Source organism: Cynocephalus volans, chromosome 4, assembly GCF_027409185.1.
Source record: "Cynocephalus volans isolate mCynVol1 chromosome 4, mCynVol1.pri, whole genome shotgun sequence".
Lineage (NCBI taxonomy): Eukaryota > Metazoa > Chordata > Mammalia > Dermoptera > Cynocephalidae > Cynocephalus > Cynocephalus volans.
In genome coordinates, this window is record NC_084463.1 from 157,002,897 (window position 1) to 157,014,698 (window position 11,802).

The 11,802-nt window shown below is 54.3% G+C and overlaps 2 protein-coding genes across 2 annotated transcripts in view; one reads left to right on the top strand and one right to left on the bottom strand.

Moving 5' to 3' along the window:
- MYRF (myelin regulatory factor) overlaps nt 1–5,517 on the top strand; it is a 28,597-nt gene extending 23,080 nt beyond the window's left edge. Inside the window, exons 19-26 of the mRNA XM_063095539.1 lie at nt 346–434; nt 558–749; nt 996–1,247; nt 2,916–3,003; nt 3,231–3,305; nt 3,679–3,784; nt 5,184–5,258; nt 5,437–5,517. Coding sequence (XP_062951609.1) covers nt 346–434; nt 558–749; nt 996–1,247; nt 2,916–3,003; nt 3,231–3,305; nt 3,679–3,784; nt 5,184–5,258; nt 5,437–5,517 — 958 coding nt within the window. The remainder of the gene's footprint in view (nt 1–345; nt 435–557; nt 750–995; nt 1,248–2,915; nt 3,004–3,230; nt 3,306–3,678; nt 3,785–5,183; nt 5,259–5,436) is intronic.
- Nucleotides 5,518–8,624: 3,107 nt separating this feature from the next.
- On the bottom strand, nt 8,625–11,624 carry TMEM258 (transmembrane protein 258). Its single transcript, XM_063095864.1, has 4 exons — nt 11,576–11,624; nt 9,989–10,098; nt 9,291–9,427; nt 8,625–8,736 (listed from the first exon to the last, which is right to left on the bottom strand). The coding sequence occupies exons 1-3, from the start codon at nt 11,576–11,578 to the stop codon at nt 9,301–9,303; spliced, it is 240 nt and encodes a 79-aa protein (XP_062951934.1). The 5' UTR covers nt 11,579–11,624; the 3' UTR covers nt 8,625–8,736; nt 9,291–9,300.
- Between the last annotated feature and the right edge of the window lie 178 nt (nt 11,625–11,802).

Here is an 11,802-nt window from a genome sequence, read left to right on the forward strand (position 1 = left end):
TGCCCGTTGTCACCCCCGGCTCCTGGGGCCACCTCTGACTGTGTCTTCTCTCTCTCCTCCCCTGCGCTTGTCTCCCCCTTTGTCTCTCTGTTGCCCGTTAGCTCTTTTGCTGTGTCCACTTCCTGTCTCCTGGCCCTGCTCCGGCCCCAGCACCCTGGGGGGAGTGAGGCCCTGTGCCCATGGTACGTGTCTGACAAGCGCCCCTCCCTCCTCTGGCTACCCTTCTTCCTGCCTCCTTTCCACCTTCCCTCTCCACCTCCTCTTGCCCCTCTGCTTCTCCGGGACTCCCAGGTCTCCCCCCTCAGGCTCTCCCAGCCCCTCTGAGCTCAGCCCACCCTCCCCCAGCAGGTCCAGCCAGAGCTTTGGGACCACTCAGCTCCGACAGTCCCCTGTGACCACTGGGCTGCCAGGCATACAGCCTTCTTTGCTGCTGGGTGCGTGTGTGGGGCAGGTCTGGAGGGATGGGATGGGGGAGGTGGCTGTGGTCGGTGTGGAGTGGGGAGGAGGGGGTGGCGCTGCTGCTCCACTCCAGCTCATACAGCCTCCCGCTTCTTCAGTTACCAGTGGCCTGACAGGCTCAGCCCCAGGTCCAGCCATCCGCACCTTGGATCTGTGTTCCAGCCACTCCTGCCCTGTTGTCTGCTGCTCCTCATCCACTCCCCACCCCACCACTGACCCTAGTCTTGGGCTCAGCTTTAACCCTGGCCGTGGTCTCAGCCCCAGCCCCAGCCCCACCACCAACCACTCAGGTACTACTATTTCAGGGCTAGGGCTTGGGTTGTGGGGGAGGGAGGGTTACATGAATCCAGAGAAAGGCCCCAAAGACTCATTGGTGGGATGGTCTCCTAGAGCCCAGAATGAGGCTCTGGAGAGACTGGTGAGTCCCCCTGAGGGGACCAAGAGGCAGATGGGGTTCACTCAGAGTCCAGTGGGGTCCTAGAGACAGGAGGCAGCAAGGTCCCTTTTTCTTAGCCTGTCCCTGGTTCTATCCCCAGGCTCCAGCCAGATGGCTCTGCTGCCAGTCACCAACATCAGAGCCAAGTCCTGGGGCCTCTCAGCCAATGGCATTGGCCACTCCAAGCATCCCAAGAGCCTGGATCCTGTGGCTAGCCCTTCAGTCCCCTTCCCTGGGGGGCAGGGCAAAGCCAAGAACAGCCCAAACCTTGGTTTCCATGGCCGGGCCCGCCGAGGGGCCCCCCAGCCCAGCCTGGGTCCTGCCCAGCCCACTCAGGCCCAGGGCCAGCCAGGTACCTGCCTCACCCCGACACCTTCCAGCTCAGACTGGCAAGGCTCACTGGCCAGGGCCCATTCCAGCCCAGTCACATTCCTGCCTGGGTGCAAAATTATCAGCCAATAGACATTGGCTGGGCACGTACTAAGTATCAGGAATCAGGCTAGAGGACGTATATAGATTCTCAGTTAACCCTCACAACACTCCTGCAAGAAAGGAATTCTTCTCCCCCTTCAGAGGAGGAAATGGAGACTTAGGTGAAGTGACTTGCCGAGGGTTGAACAGCCCATCAGCAGCAGAGCTGGAATTCAATCCCAGGTCTGCCTGACTCCTTTGTCACCAAGCCAGGGCGAGGAAGGGGCTGTACAACGTCCCCAGATTTTTACCTAAACCTCAAACCTTTGGCTGTAAGAAAGCTAGAGAACCTTTTATTCAGAGGTTTTCAAACTGAGTTCCTGCGAGATGCCTTGGGGGCTGCCTTGGGGTTTGGAGGGGTGGCTGGGAGCCTTCCTTGCTTCAACCATGCAGCTTTGCTCTGAGATTTGAGCCTCCTTATCAACTTTCATTTGATGGGTTTTGTGGCTTAAAGAAAAAAAAAAGTTCAGAAACTGTGGCTTGCTGAGATTGAAATGCAAAGCGATGGAGAAACCCCAGGGGGTAGATGCTCACCAGGCAGCCGTTTCCTGGGCTGCTGCTCTGTGGCTGGCTCGGTACAGGGTACTGGGGGTGATAAGGACAGACATGCCCATAGCCCCACACAGCTGACAAGGGTTGTGATGAGGCTCTGAGGCACGTGCAGGCAGCTTTGGGACTGGGGAGGGCACTTAATCTGGACTAAGGTGGGGAGGTGGTCTGGGAAGGCTTCCCTGTGACATTGGAGCTGAGTCTTTGAAGATCAGGAGTTTGCCCAGAAGGGATGTGGAGGGGTACCTTCCATCCTGTATCTGATACCTGTCTCTGGCTGCACAGGGCATTCTGGGTCCTGCTGGATCCTTGGGTACCTGGGTTGTGTCTCATAGAGCAGAAAATGTGCCAGGCCCAACAAATGTTCAGTGGCTAGTGGCCCAACTTCCCTTTTCCTGGGTGGAATGGTCAGGCCACAGCTAGGCTGTAGGTGAACTAAGATGAGCAAGAAAGCCTTGTCACTCCCCCAACCATGTCACACTTTAGTCCCACCCCCTTCCTAGCCAGCCAGTCTGATGGGTTGGTTGAGTGAGGGCTACCATCTACCAGTGGTATGATGGTGGATGTTTAACAATTGGCTTTCTGGGGGAAAAGCTCATGTGATTTGTGTGTGTGAATACTCCCACCATGGCTGATTTCAAGCTACCCACCTAATGTCACTGAACCCAGAGCTGGGAAGATGCATGCCATCAGGAACATAGAGGCCTGTGAGTGGGCTCCTGTACAGCACTGGCAAGGGATTTGGAAGACCCAAATGGCTTCTGGGTTTTCCAGTTCTCTTGAGGAGGCAGAACTCAAGCTCATGGGAATTGGCTAGATCTAGGGCTACTGGGCAAGTGTGACCTTGACCATTGTGCGGATCTGGAAAGAAAACCGGAAACTTGTTCATACTAAGGTGTGAGTGACTGATCCAAGTCTGGCAAGGAAATACTGGACTACTTCTCATTTGTGTTCTGCCTTGTCACCTTCCTCTCTGCCCCAACAGCCTCTCTCCTTGCAGACCCAGTGCCCTCCCTGACCTCCATCCAGGTGCTGGAGAATTCGATGCTCATCACCTCCCAGTTCTGTGCTTCAGGGGATGCCTGCAGGTGGGCTTGGCTACCTCCCTTCACCCCAAGGAGGTTTCCTCAGGTGAAATGAGCCCAGGTAGTACAGATGCGCAGATCTTGCCCCCTCAGGGAGGCACCTACCCCATAGGCAGGGCAGCCCTTTTCAGGCCTCTGAAGGGCTCCAGTGCAGACTAGGGGCTGAGGCATCGATAGGGGAGGCTTGGGCAGGGTGGTCTTGGGCTAAGGCTCCAGCTTTGTCCCTTCAGGCCTGGAAATTTCACCTACCACATCCCCGTCAGCAGCAGCACCCCCCTGCACCTCAGCCTGACCCTGCAGATGAAGTGAGTGCTGCTGAGTGGATGGGTGGGAGGGGAGCCATGGAGAAGCCCTTGCAGAGTCTGAGAATGGCCAAAATTGAGGATGGCTTGGGGTCTGCTATGATTCCTATGTGGTCGACCCAGACAACCTGGGAAAAGGGGGCTGAGGAGAGGTGCTGGCTTTACTGCCTGCTTCATGGTTAACTGGCTACGTGACCTTGCCTCCCAGGGGCTTTGAGGACCATATGGAATGGTGGGTAGGGAAGATCTGTACCATAGTAAGACCTTGGTTACTATGTTATGCATTGTTTTCAGGCCGTGTGCGGGTTCAGTGGCTTGTTTCAGGGGTGGGGGGGCTCTGGGACCCCATTTCCCTGCTAACTAAGCCTCTCCCCAGCTCCTCCTTCCCCGTGTCCGTGGTGCTGTGCAGCCTGATGTCAAAGGAGGAGCCGTGTGAGGAAGGGGGCTTGGCACAGAGTCCCCATACCCACCAGGACACCCAGGTAGGGGAGGGAAGCTGGGAAGCTATGGGCCAGCCAGGCCTGAGCTTCCTCTCCCTGGCACAACTGGGCCCCCAAACGGGTGAGGAGACAGAGGCGGGCGTCAGAGTGAAGGTGTCTCCACAGGGACACTTCAGGGCCTGGGCCTCTGTGCCACAGGGAGGGGGACACACATGCACATGTTCATTCCACTCACTGCTGAGCACCTCCTGTCCTGGCCATGACAGAGCCCTAGGGAAGGCAGCAGTTCCACAAGGACTCACCTGGATGAGTGCAATGATGGAGATGGGAGGGCATCCTGGGAGCCTGGGGCAGGGAGGGCTGGGGGCCACAGGGGAGGCACGGGGCATAGGAGTCCACAGAGGCAGGAAGGAGCCTGGACCTCAGGCTCAGGTTAGGAAAGTGGCACAGTTAGATCTGTGACATTAGAAGATCCCTCAGGCTCCATGAGGCTACCTCCTGGTCCAGGAACCAGATGGCTGGGCCCTGTCACTGTCTACCTCCTCGTGGCCATGTAGCTGAAGTTAGAACTCTCTGGGGCTGAAGTTAGAACTCTCTCACCACTTCTAAAAGGCCATGGGAGAAGACTCTCAGGAGAAGTTAAGGGAAGTAGTAATATTTCTTGTCACATTTTTGTGTGTTTATTCAACACATACTTACAGAGGCCTCCTCTGCCCCAGGCCCTATGCCGGGCACAGGTGTAGGAGAGACGAGTAGAGTAGGGGAGACGGAGTAGACACAGGCTTTAACTTCCCTGAATGCATTCTCTAGTGAGGGAGAAAAGAGTACTGTGAGCAGAGGGGGGTGTGGGTGAGTGCCCCAAGAGTGGCCCAGGCCCCGTAGTTCCGCAAAGGAGAGAGCATCCAAAAGTAGAGGGACAGCCTGGCTAGACACTCATTAGACGTGCCCAGGCCTGGACCCACACGACACAGAGGCAGAGCTGCGTGGGGCTGGGCCTCACGCTACCCAGCAAGGGAGAGCCACACAGATCTGGGTTTGGATCCCAGCTCTGCCACACTGATTTTTAGACAAGTGACTCAGTTTCCTCATCTATAAGATGGGGATAGTAGCAGCACAACTTTGCTGGATTGTAGTGAGGATGGGTTTAATGAAATGTGTCCAGAACATAGTGGGTGAAAGGAAACACAGCGAGGCTGGAAAGGGAGATGGGTCAGGTGAAGGCAGGTGTAGACTTGTAGGTTCCTGGTACAGTCTGCATAGTGGGTGGCTGCCGTTGCTTCCCAAAGCAGAACGTGCCCCCTCCCATCTCTCTGAAGCTGTCTGCTTTTCCCCTTCATAAAACCTGCTGCAGACGTCGGGGCTGCCAAGGCCATGGTGAAAGGGACATTGGTTGGGACAGGCGCAGGGGGCTGTCCTGACCCTCTCTCCCTTCTCCCTCCAGGGCACCTCTCACCAGTGGCCAGTAACCATCCTGTCCTTCCGTGAATTCACCTACCACTTCCGGGTGGCACTGCTGGTGAGCATGGGAGGTCCTGGCACCTAGATCTGTAGTGTGGGGCTTGGGGGAGTGAAGGGAGTTTGCAGAGCATGTGGTATGATTTGGGGCACAGTATACAGCAATGGCAGCTGGGGGAATCCCGCCTACCCTGCACCCCCAGGGACACCTCACCCATTCCCACTTCCCCTCTACCCAGGGTCAGGCCAACTGCAGCTTGGAGGCCCTCGTCCAGCCAGCCACAGACTACTATTTCCATTTCTACCGCCTGTGTGACTGAGCTGTCTCCCTGAGGTGGCACACCAGGGACAGGGGTCCCCAGATGCCCCTTCCACACTGGACGCAATGATGTTACACTGGAGCCTGCTGCTGGCCAGCTCTCTGCTGTTCGCTGGTCCTTCCTGAGACTGGTGAAACTGGAAGTCCTCACACTGGAGTTGCTGTTCCTGCTGGTCGCCCCTCACATAGCACAGAGGGAGCCAGAGAGACAGAGACTTCCTGCCTGCCACCTCGTTGGGGCCAGAAAAGGACCAATTCATATCTGTCCAGATAAGGTGGTTGGAGGGCTGGCTTCAGGTGCCCTGGAGGCAAGGGGAAGCCTGGGACCCTGATTTGTCCAGGGCCCACTCTCCCTGCCTCTCCTTCTGAGACGGAGCTGCCCCTCTCGGATAGAGGACTGCCTTTGAGATCAGCCCTAAGAGACTTGGCTGGACCCGCATGAGTCAATGGAGGGCAGATAGCTCTCACCTTTGAAGCTGCTCCCTGGAGGATGGCTTGGTACTTGGCATTCTGGGGTATGACTGTTACTCTGGACTTGGATTTCTAAGCTTTAAGTGTGGCCCAGGAGGCTTTTTCTCCCTGGGAGAGTTTGGCTCCCAAGAACTCCTGGGGCAGCCAAGGCCAGCCCTGGATGGTTGGAAAGACTGACTTTGTGCCTAAAGTCCACTTACTGCCTAATGAAGCCACCCTCAGCCTTTCACAGGCCTGAACCAGTGATGGCCAGTGGGCCAGGTAAGCCTTGGACCCTTGAACCTAGAATATCACCGGAAGGGAAGTTCCCTACGATCCCCCAGATGGTGTTGAGGCCACATAGCCCGTGGTCCTGGGAGCTTCCAGAGCTCACAGTGGTGTTGGTGACCCCATCATTCTCTCTGAGCAGAGGTACAGTAATCCTTGCAAGCAGCAGGCTGGTCTTGGCTGGTGGGTGGATGCAAATAGCTTTTGCTGTTATTAATGAAGTAATTACTAAATGCACTTAAACCAGGGCCGGAAGGAGTGGCAGAGTGCAGCTAGAAAGCCCAGAGTGGGCCAGAGCCCTGGAGTGACACTTGTAAAGACAGGGCCCTGGCTCTGATCCCTCCCAGGGAATCTCAGAGATACCCATCCCACTCCTGACCACCAAGACTCTGGCCTCTCCCTCCACTCCTGTCTGCTGGTGGTCTTGTCTCCCCAGATCAAAGTCTTCCTGCCTGGGCTGAGACAGTCAAGTTGCAGGGACCCATGCTCATCAGGCCCCATCTCTGTCCACCCCTCCATGAGTGGAGCGGTGGGCTTGGGTTAGGGAAGACGTTTTATCTCAAGTGCCAACTTCAGTGTTTCTTAATGGTGCCTGGAACATCCACATCTAGGCTCGTGGAAGGAGTGTGGTAACCATTTAGCCATGTCTGCCATGGGTTCAGACACGGGAAGGGGAATTGCCATCCTTGCCCTGTGGTATTCTGCCACCTCTTCGGGAACCAGGCCTTGCCCCTATCCTACCTCTCATTCTCAGCTTTGAGTGGGAGGCCTTTCTGTGGGGGAGCTGAATTCTTGAAGCCGATGAGCTGCAGGCCCCCTTCTGCCATCGATCTCGAAGCACTTATTCTCAGGATAGGGAAAAACAAGGGCATTCGGGGATAGCAGGGACACCTCACCTTCCAGCCCCTGCCCAATTTGGCTCTACTCCCTCATTCTGACAGGAATTGCATGACTCCCCATACCATGCAGGGGGGCTGAGCCTTACTTAGGACTACTCTGTTCTCCCTCCTCCCACTGGGGGAACACTCCCTATAATGCCTTAAAACTGCCAAGTCCCACCCCTTGTAATGGGATTCTGGGGCTTCCTCAGTGGGAATGTGTATTCTTGGACTGCAACCCCTCAGTCCTTAACCAGAAAGTGACCCTTCACTGCCCCCTGGAGCCCATCTGGATATAGCACAGCCCCAACCCTGTTAGGAGCTGGCTCTGTTTCCATGCCTGGGGAAGGGGGTCCTCAGTGCAGGAGGTGGGGCCAAGCCAGGGCTCCAAGCTGCTTGAGGGGGTCAACCTTGGACCAAAGTTGCTTTAAGCCCAAGGTAACAGGGCTTCAGGGAAGGCAAGTTGGCCACCTGCTAGGGGCTGCCAGCTACCTGGCTGGCACTGGCGTGTGGGTGTCCAGCAGGCCATCCCTTCCTTCCTCTTTCCCCTTTGGCGTTCATTCCTGTAGCCTCCGGGCTCCTCTTCCCCTAGCTTCAAGCTTTACATAGAGCCCCCAGTGCAAATCCCCCTGCCCACACAATACTCCTTAGGAGCCTGCATGTGCATAGAGCGCCCCCTCCCTCCAAGTTAACTCCCATTCCTCTCCCTGAGCTTTGATTCATATTTATCGTGTACCAACTCTGACTCTGAGGTGGGCAGAGAGGGGAGCAGCCCTGGGCCTGCTTGCTTCCTGTCCCCCGAAGTGATCTTTTCTTCTGAAGTAAATATACATATATAAATAAATGTATAAATACTGCTTTGTATCGGAGCTTGCCTCCCTGTCTCTTTTTGGAATTGTTCTGGTGGGTGGGGGAGTTGCCTGTGGGGCCAGTTAGAACTGAGATGTCTGGAATCTCCAGGGCTCCCAAGCCATATGGCTAGATAATGCTCCGTACCCTTCTTAACTTCACATTAGGGCTGGAAATACTGGGAATGGACCCGATGGCTCCCCACCCCCTCCCCCCACTGGCCACACCTCCCCTTGCCCACACACCTGCTGCTGCCCACCTGAGTTAAAAGTAGCCTCCTAGGGGAAAGCCTTCCTAGGGGAAAGCCTTCCTAGGGGATAAGCTGAGCCTGACATAGGTAACCCTAGCCCAGAGAAGGGTGGCTACATTTAGAGGGGCAGAATTGATTGCTGTGGGTTCCTAGAGAATTTTGTTCTAGAAACATAAGAGGGTAGGCTTGGACCCTTCCTATCCACAAGTGAGCCTTAAATTCAAATGACAAGATACCCCTGCCAAAGTGTCCTCACCTTCCATAGGTAGAAATCAGGTTTCCCAGCAACAGGAACCATGTGAAATGCAGATGAGAAATCGGAAACAGTGGGACTGGGGAAGTCACATAGATCCCAGCACAAGCACCCCCAACCCTTGCAGAATGGGCACCGGACAGGGCAGTCACACACTTGCCTTTATTGTGAGCAGCAGGTGGGACACTTCCAGCAAGAGTAAAAAAATTAATTTACAAAAGCAGGGATTCAATGACACTGTCTGGTTGGTACCTGCAAGAAGAGAGGGGGATCAAAATGAGACAAGTGACCCTTCTTTCCACCTCTTTCTCTCCCTGAACTCCTGTACTCCTAGGGCAAAGGCTAATGGGCACTCCTTTGATTATGAGCCCCCAGAGCTGGTTCGTAGTGACTTGTTTGTTTGATGGATTATCTGCAGCAAATTTTACATCCCAGATCCTGCCCCCTTCCAGCTAGTCCGCTTCCTGGCAGCCTCTCCAAGTCATTGGTATAGGACTTGTATGAACGCAAATGTATAACCATGGGAAGCCTGCACCCATATCCTATGTAGCACACCCAAAGCCAGCGTGAGGCCTTGAGCAGCATGGAGAACTCGGAACTGACAAAGTTGGTCACACTTAGCTCATCCCCATGAAGGGCAGGGAACAAGGCACATGTCAGTGTCACTATCCATTCCATGAGTTTGTCTCTGTTAACCAAAGGGTCATGCAAGTAAGAACCTGAGGACCCCAATGATGTGGGTATGGGGAAGTTTTTCCAGGCTGTGCCTTGGAGGCTCACATGTCTTACCCCATCACAGCTCTTACCCTTGGGAGCTCACACATAGATGCCAACCCAGAGCAGCAAGAAGAGGACTCCAAAGCCCATGAAGAGTGAGGCCACCAAGGAGATAAGGAGCTCTTTGTAGATATCCCGAGTGTACTTGGTGGAGGTGACCTCATAACTGGGCAGGGCTGTTAAGGAGAAGCAAAGGGATGGACTGCGGGGTGCAGGGAGCCTGGCCAGTATCACTCTGGGGAGAAAAGTATGGGCTAAGTGCTTTCCGGGAGGCTTGTCTGCCTTAGTACAACCAGGCAGAGGCCCAAGAGATAACTTGGACTTTGGTGCTCCACACTACCCCTCCACCACCCGTGAGAAAATGAGACCCAGAGGGATTAGGTCACTTGCCCCAAGTCATACAGCTAATGAGTGGTGGAGCTGGGACTAGCCCTCAGACCTCTTGAATGCACCCTTCCTTACACCACCTTTCCAACTTCAGCTCCCCTAGTCCCAGCCTCCACTCTAGCCAGCCCCTCTGCTCACTGTCCTGGAAATCTGAAGCTCACCCAAACTTGGAAAATAAAGCCGCAACCTGACCTTGGACATCACCAGCCTTCCCCTCCTTATCTTTTCCGATCTTCAACCAAATGTAAAAAACTAGCAGGGTGCATGTACCCAGTGAGGTTTCTCCTTCAGCTTCCCATGTCACTAAATCTGGCCCACTGGCTGCTCAGCGAAAGGATACACGAAGAACCAGGCAGTGAAGAACATACCAATGGCCAAAAGCACTACGGTCAGATGGGGGAAGACAGCTGGGTTCACTGGGCTGGTGTATCTGCTCATGGCCTCGAGCTCCTAAGGAAGGGCATAAGATCATAGCCATTAAAGAATCCCATAATTTCAGCCTGGGGAGACTGTAGGGTTATTGAGGAATCTTGTGCTGCTGTGACTGCTAGAGGCCTGTTCAGCCTGTGAAATGTGTAAACTTTCAGAACCAGTATCAAGTGATTCAGCATGGGAATGACAATTACAATTAAATCTTAAAACTGAGGTGGCACTTTCCAATATGAGACAGGAGACTGAGACACAGAAGGTGATTAGCTGCAGATCAATGGTCCTTAGCATTTTCTGAGGCCAGTGACCACTGTGAAAATGTGATGGAAGGAATGAACTCTCAGGCATGGGAAAAATCACATACAAGAAGTTTGTCTACAATTTTCGGAGCTTTGTGGACCCACGTCTATAGACATCAAGAATCCCCACTGTAAGTCACAGAGCCTGGACTGGTATGCAGATCTGAACTCCTAATTCAGTATTATTCTCACTTCACTATTATGGAATCTCAGGATTCTTATCTGCAAAAGACATCAGTTAAAATTCTGGCTCTACTGGATAATCTGAGTCTCAGTAAAGTGGTTATGGTATCTATTTCACAGGGTTGATGTAAGATATAAGAAAGATTATGAATGTTGAAGCACCTAGTTTAGTGCAGTTGCTCAATAGGTGTTTGTTTCCTTCCTACGGTTAAAAGGCGCATTATGAGATAATGCCTGTGAAAGAGGGCAGTAAATGTAAAGTTCTGTACAAATGTTAACTTCCTTTGTCACCCACCAGCCAACGCTTCTAAAATCCAGAACATAACAACTCCAGAGAAGTAAACTGACCCCATTGTTCTAAGAGACTGGAATTCAATTCAGTGAACAATTATGTTCCCTCTTCTCCCCCCACCAAAATGATAAAGACAATCGCTGCCATTTATTGAACCTCCAATTGCAGACCCTGTGTTTAGCACTGGGAAGACAAAGATGAATAGAGATCACCCCAGAACTAGATGCGCATCAGATGGCGGTCCCTAGGAGGCGTGGCAGATAACAAAGAAGTCCATGAAACGTGGCGAGAGGTCTATACAGAGGTTATGATCGCTCCCAGGAGAGTGGCCAAGTGTCTGAGAAAGTTGGAAGTGCTTCGCCAAGAAATGTCATTTGCCCAGGGCCCTGTAGGATGGGTACGAGCTCGGGAGGGGAAGACCTTTCCGGATAGAGATAACAGATCACAGGCAAGAGAGATGCAAGCTCGAAGGTATTCAAAATGCACCCCAGGCCCCTCACCCTTATAGATCGTGAGCTCAAGCCCGGTGCGATCAACACCTCAGCCTAAAGAAGTCCGTGGCAAGGGGCTTCCCTTCCCCGCCCCTCAGCCCAAGCCGGAGGTTCCAGGAGAGTCCTGCCCCCTGGATGTCGGGCGTCTGAGGCCTCCGCGAGAGATACGCGGTGCGGGTCCTACCCCCAAGCCGGCCTCACAGCCCGCCCGGAATTCCCCTCAACCCTCTCACCATTTCGCCCCGCACAGGGTAAGCCGCCGAGCCGCCACCGGAAGAACACGTCTGCCGGAGCTGGCGCCTAGTCAGCCGGAAAAGGAAGTGGCCCGCGCAAGTGGCATTGTGGGACTTGGAGTCCTGTGATTTTAGTTTGTAGCGAGAACTGGCGCCTTCGGGGGCTTGTGGATGGAACGCGGACAAGCAGCGGAAAAGGCAAGGGCAGGGTCGCTGAGAGAGTCCCT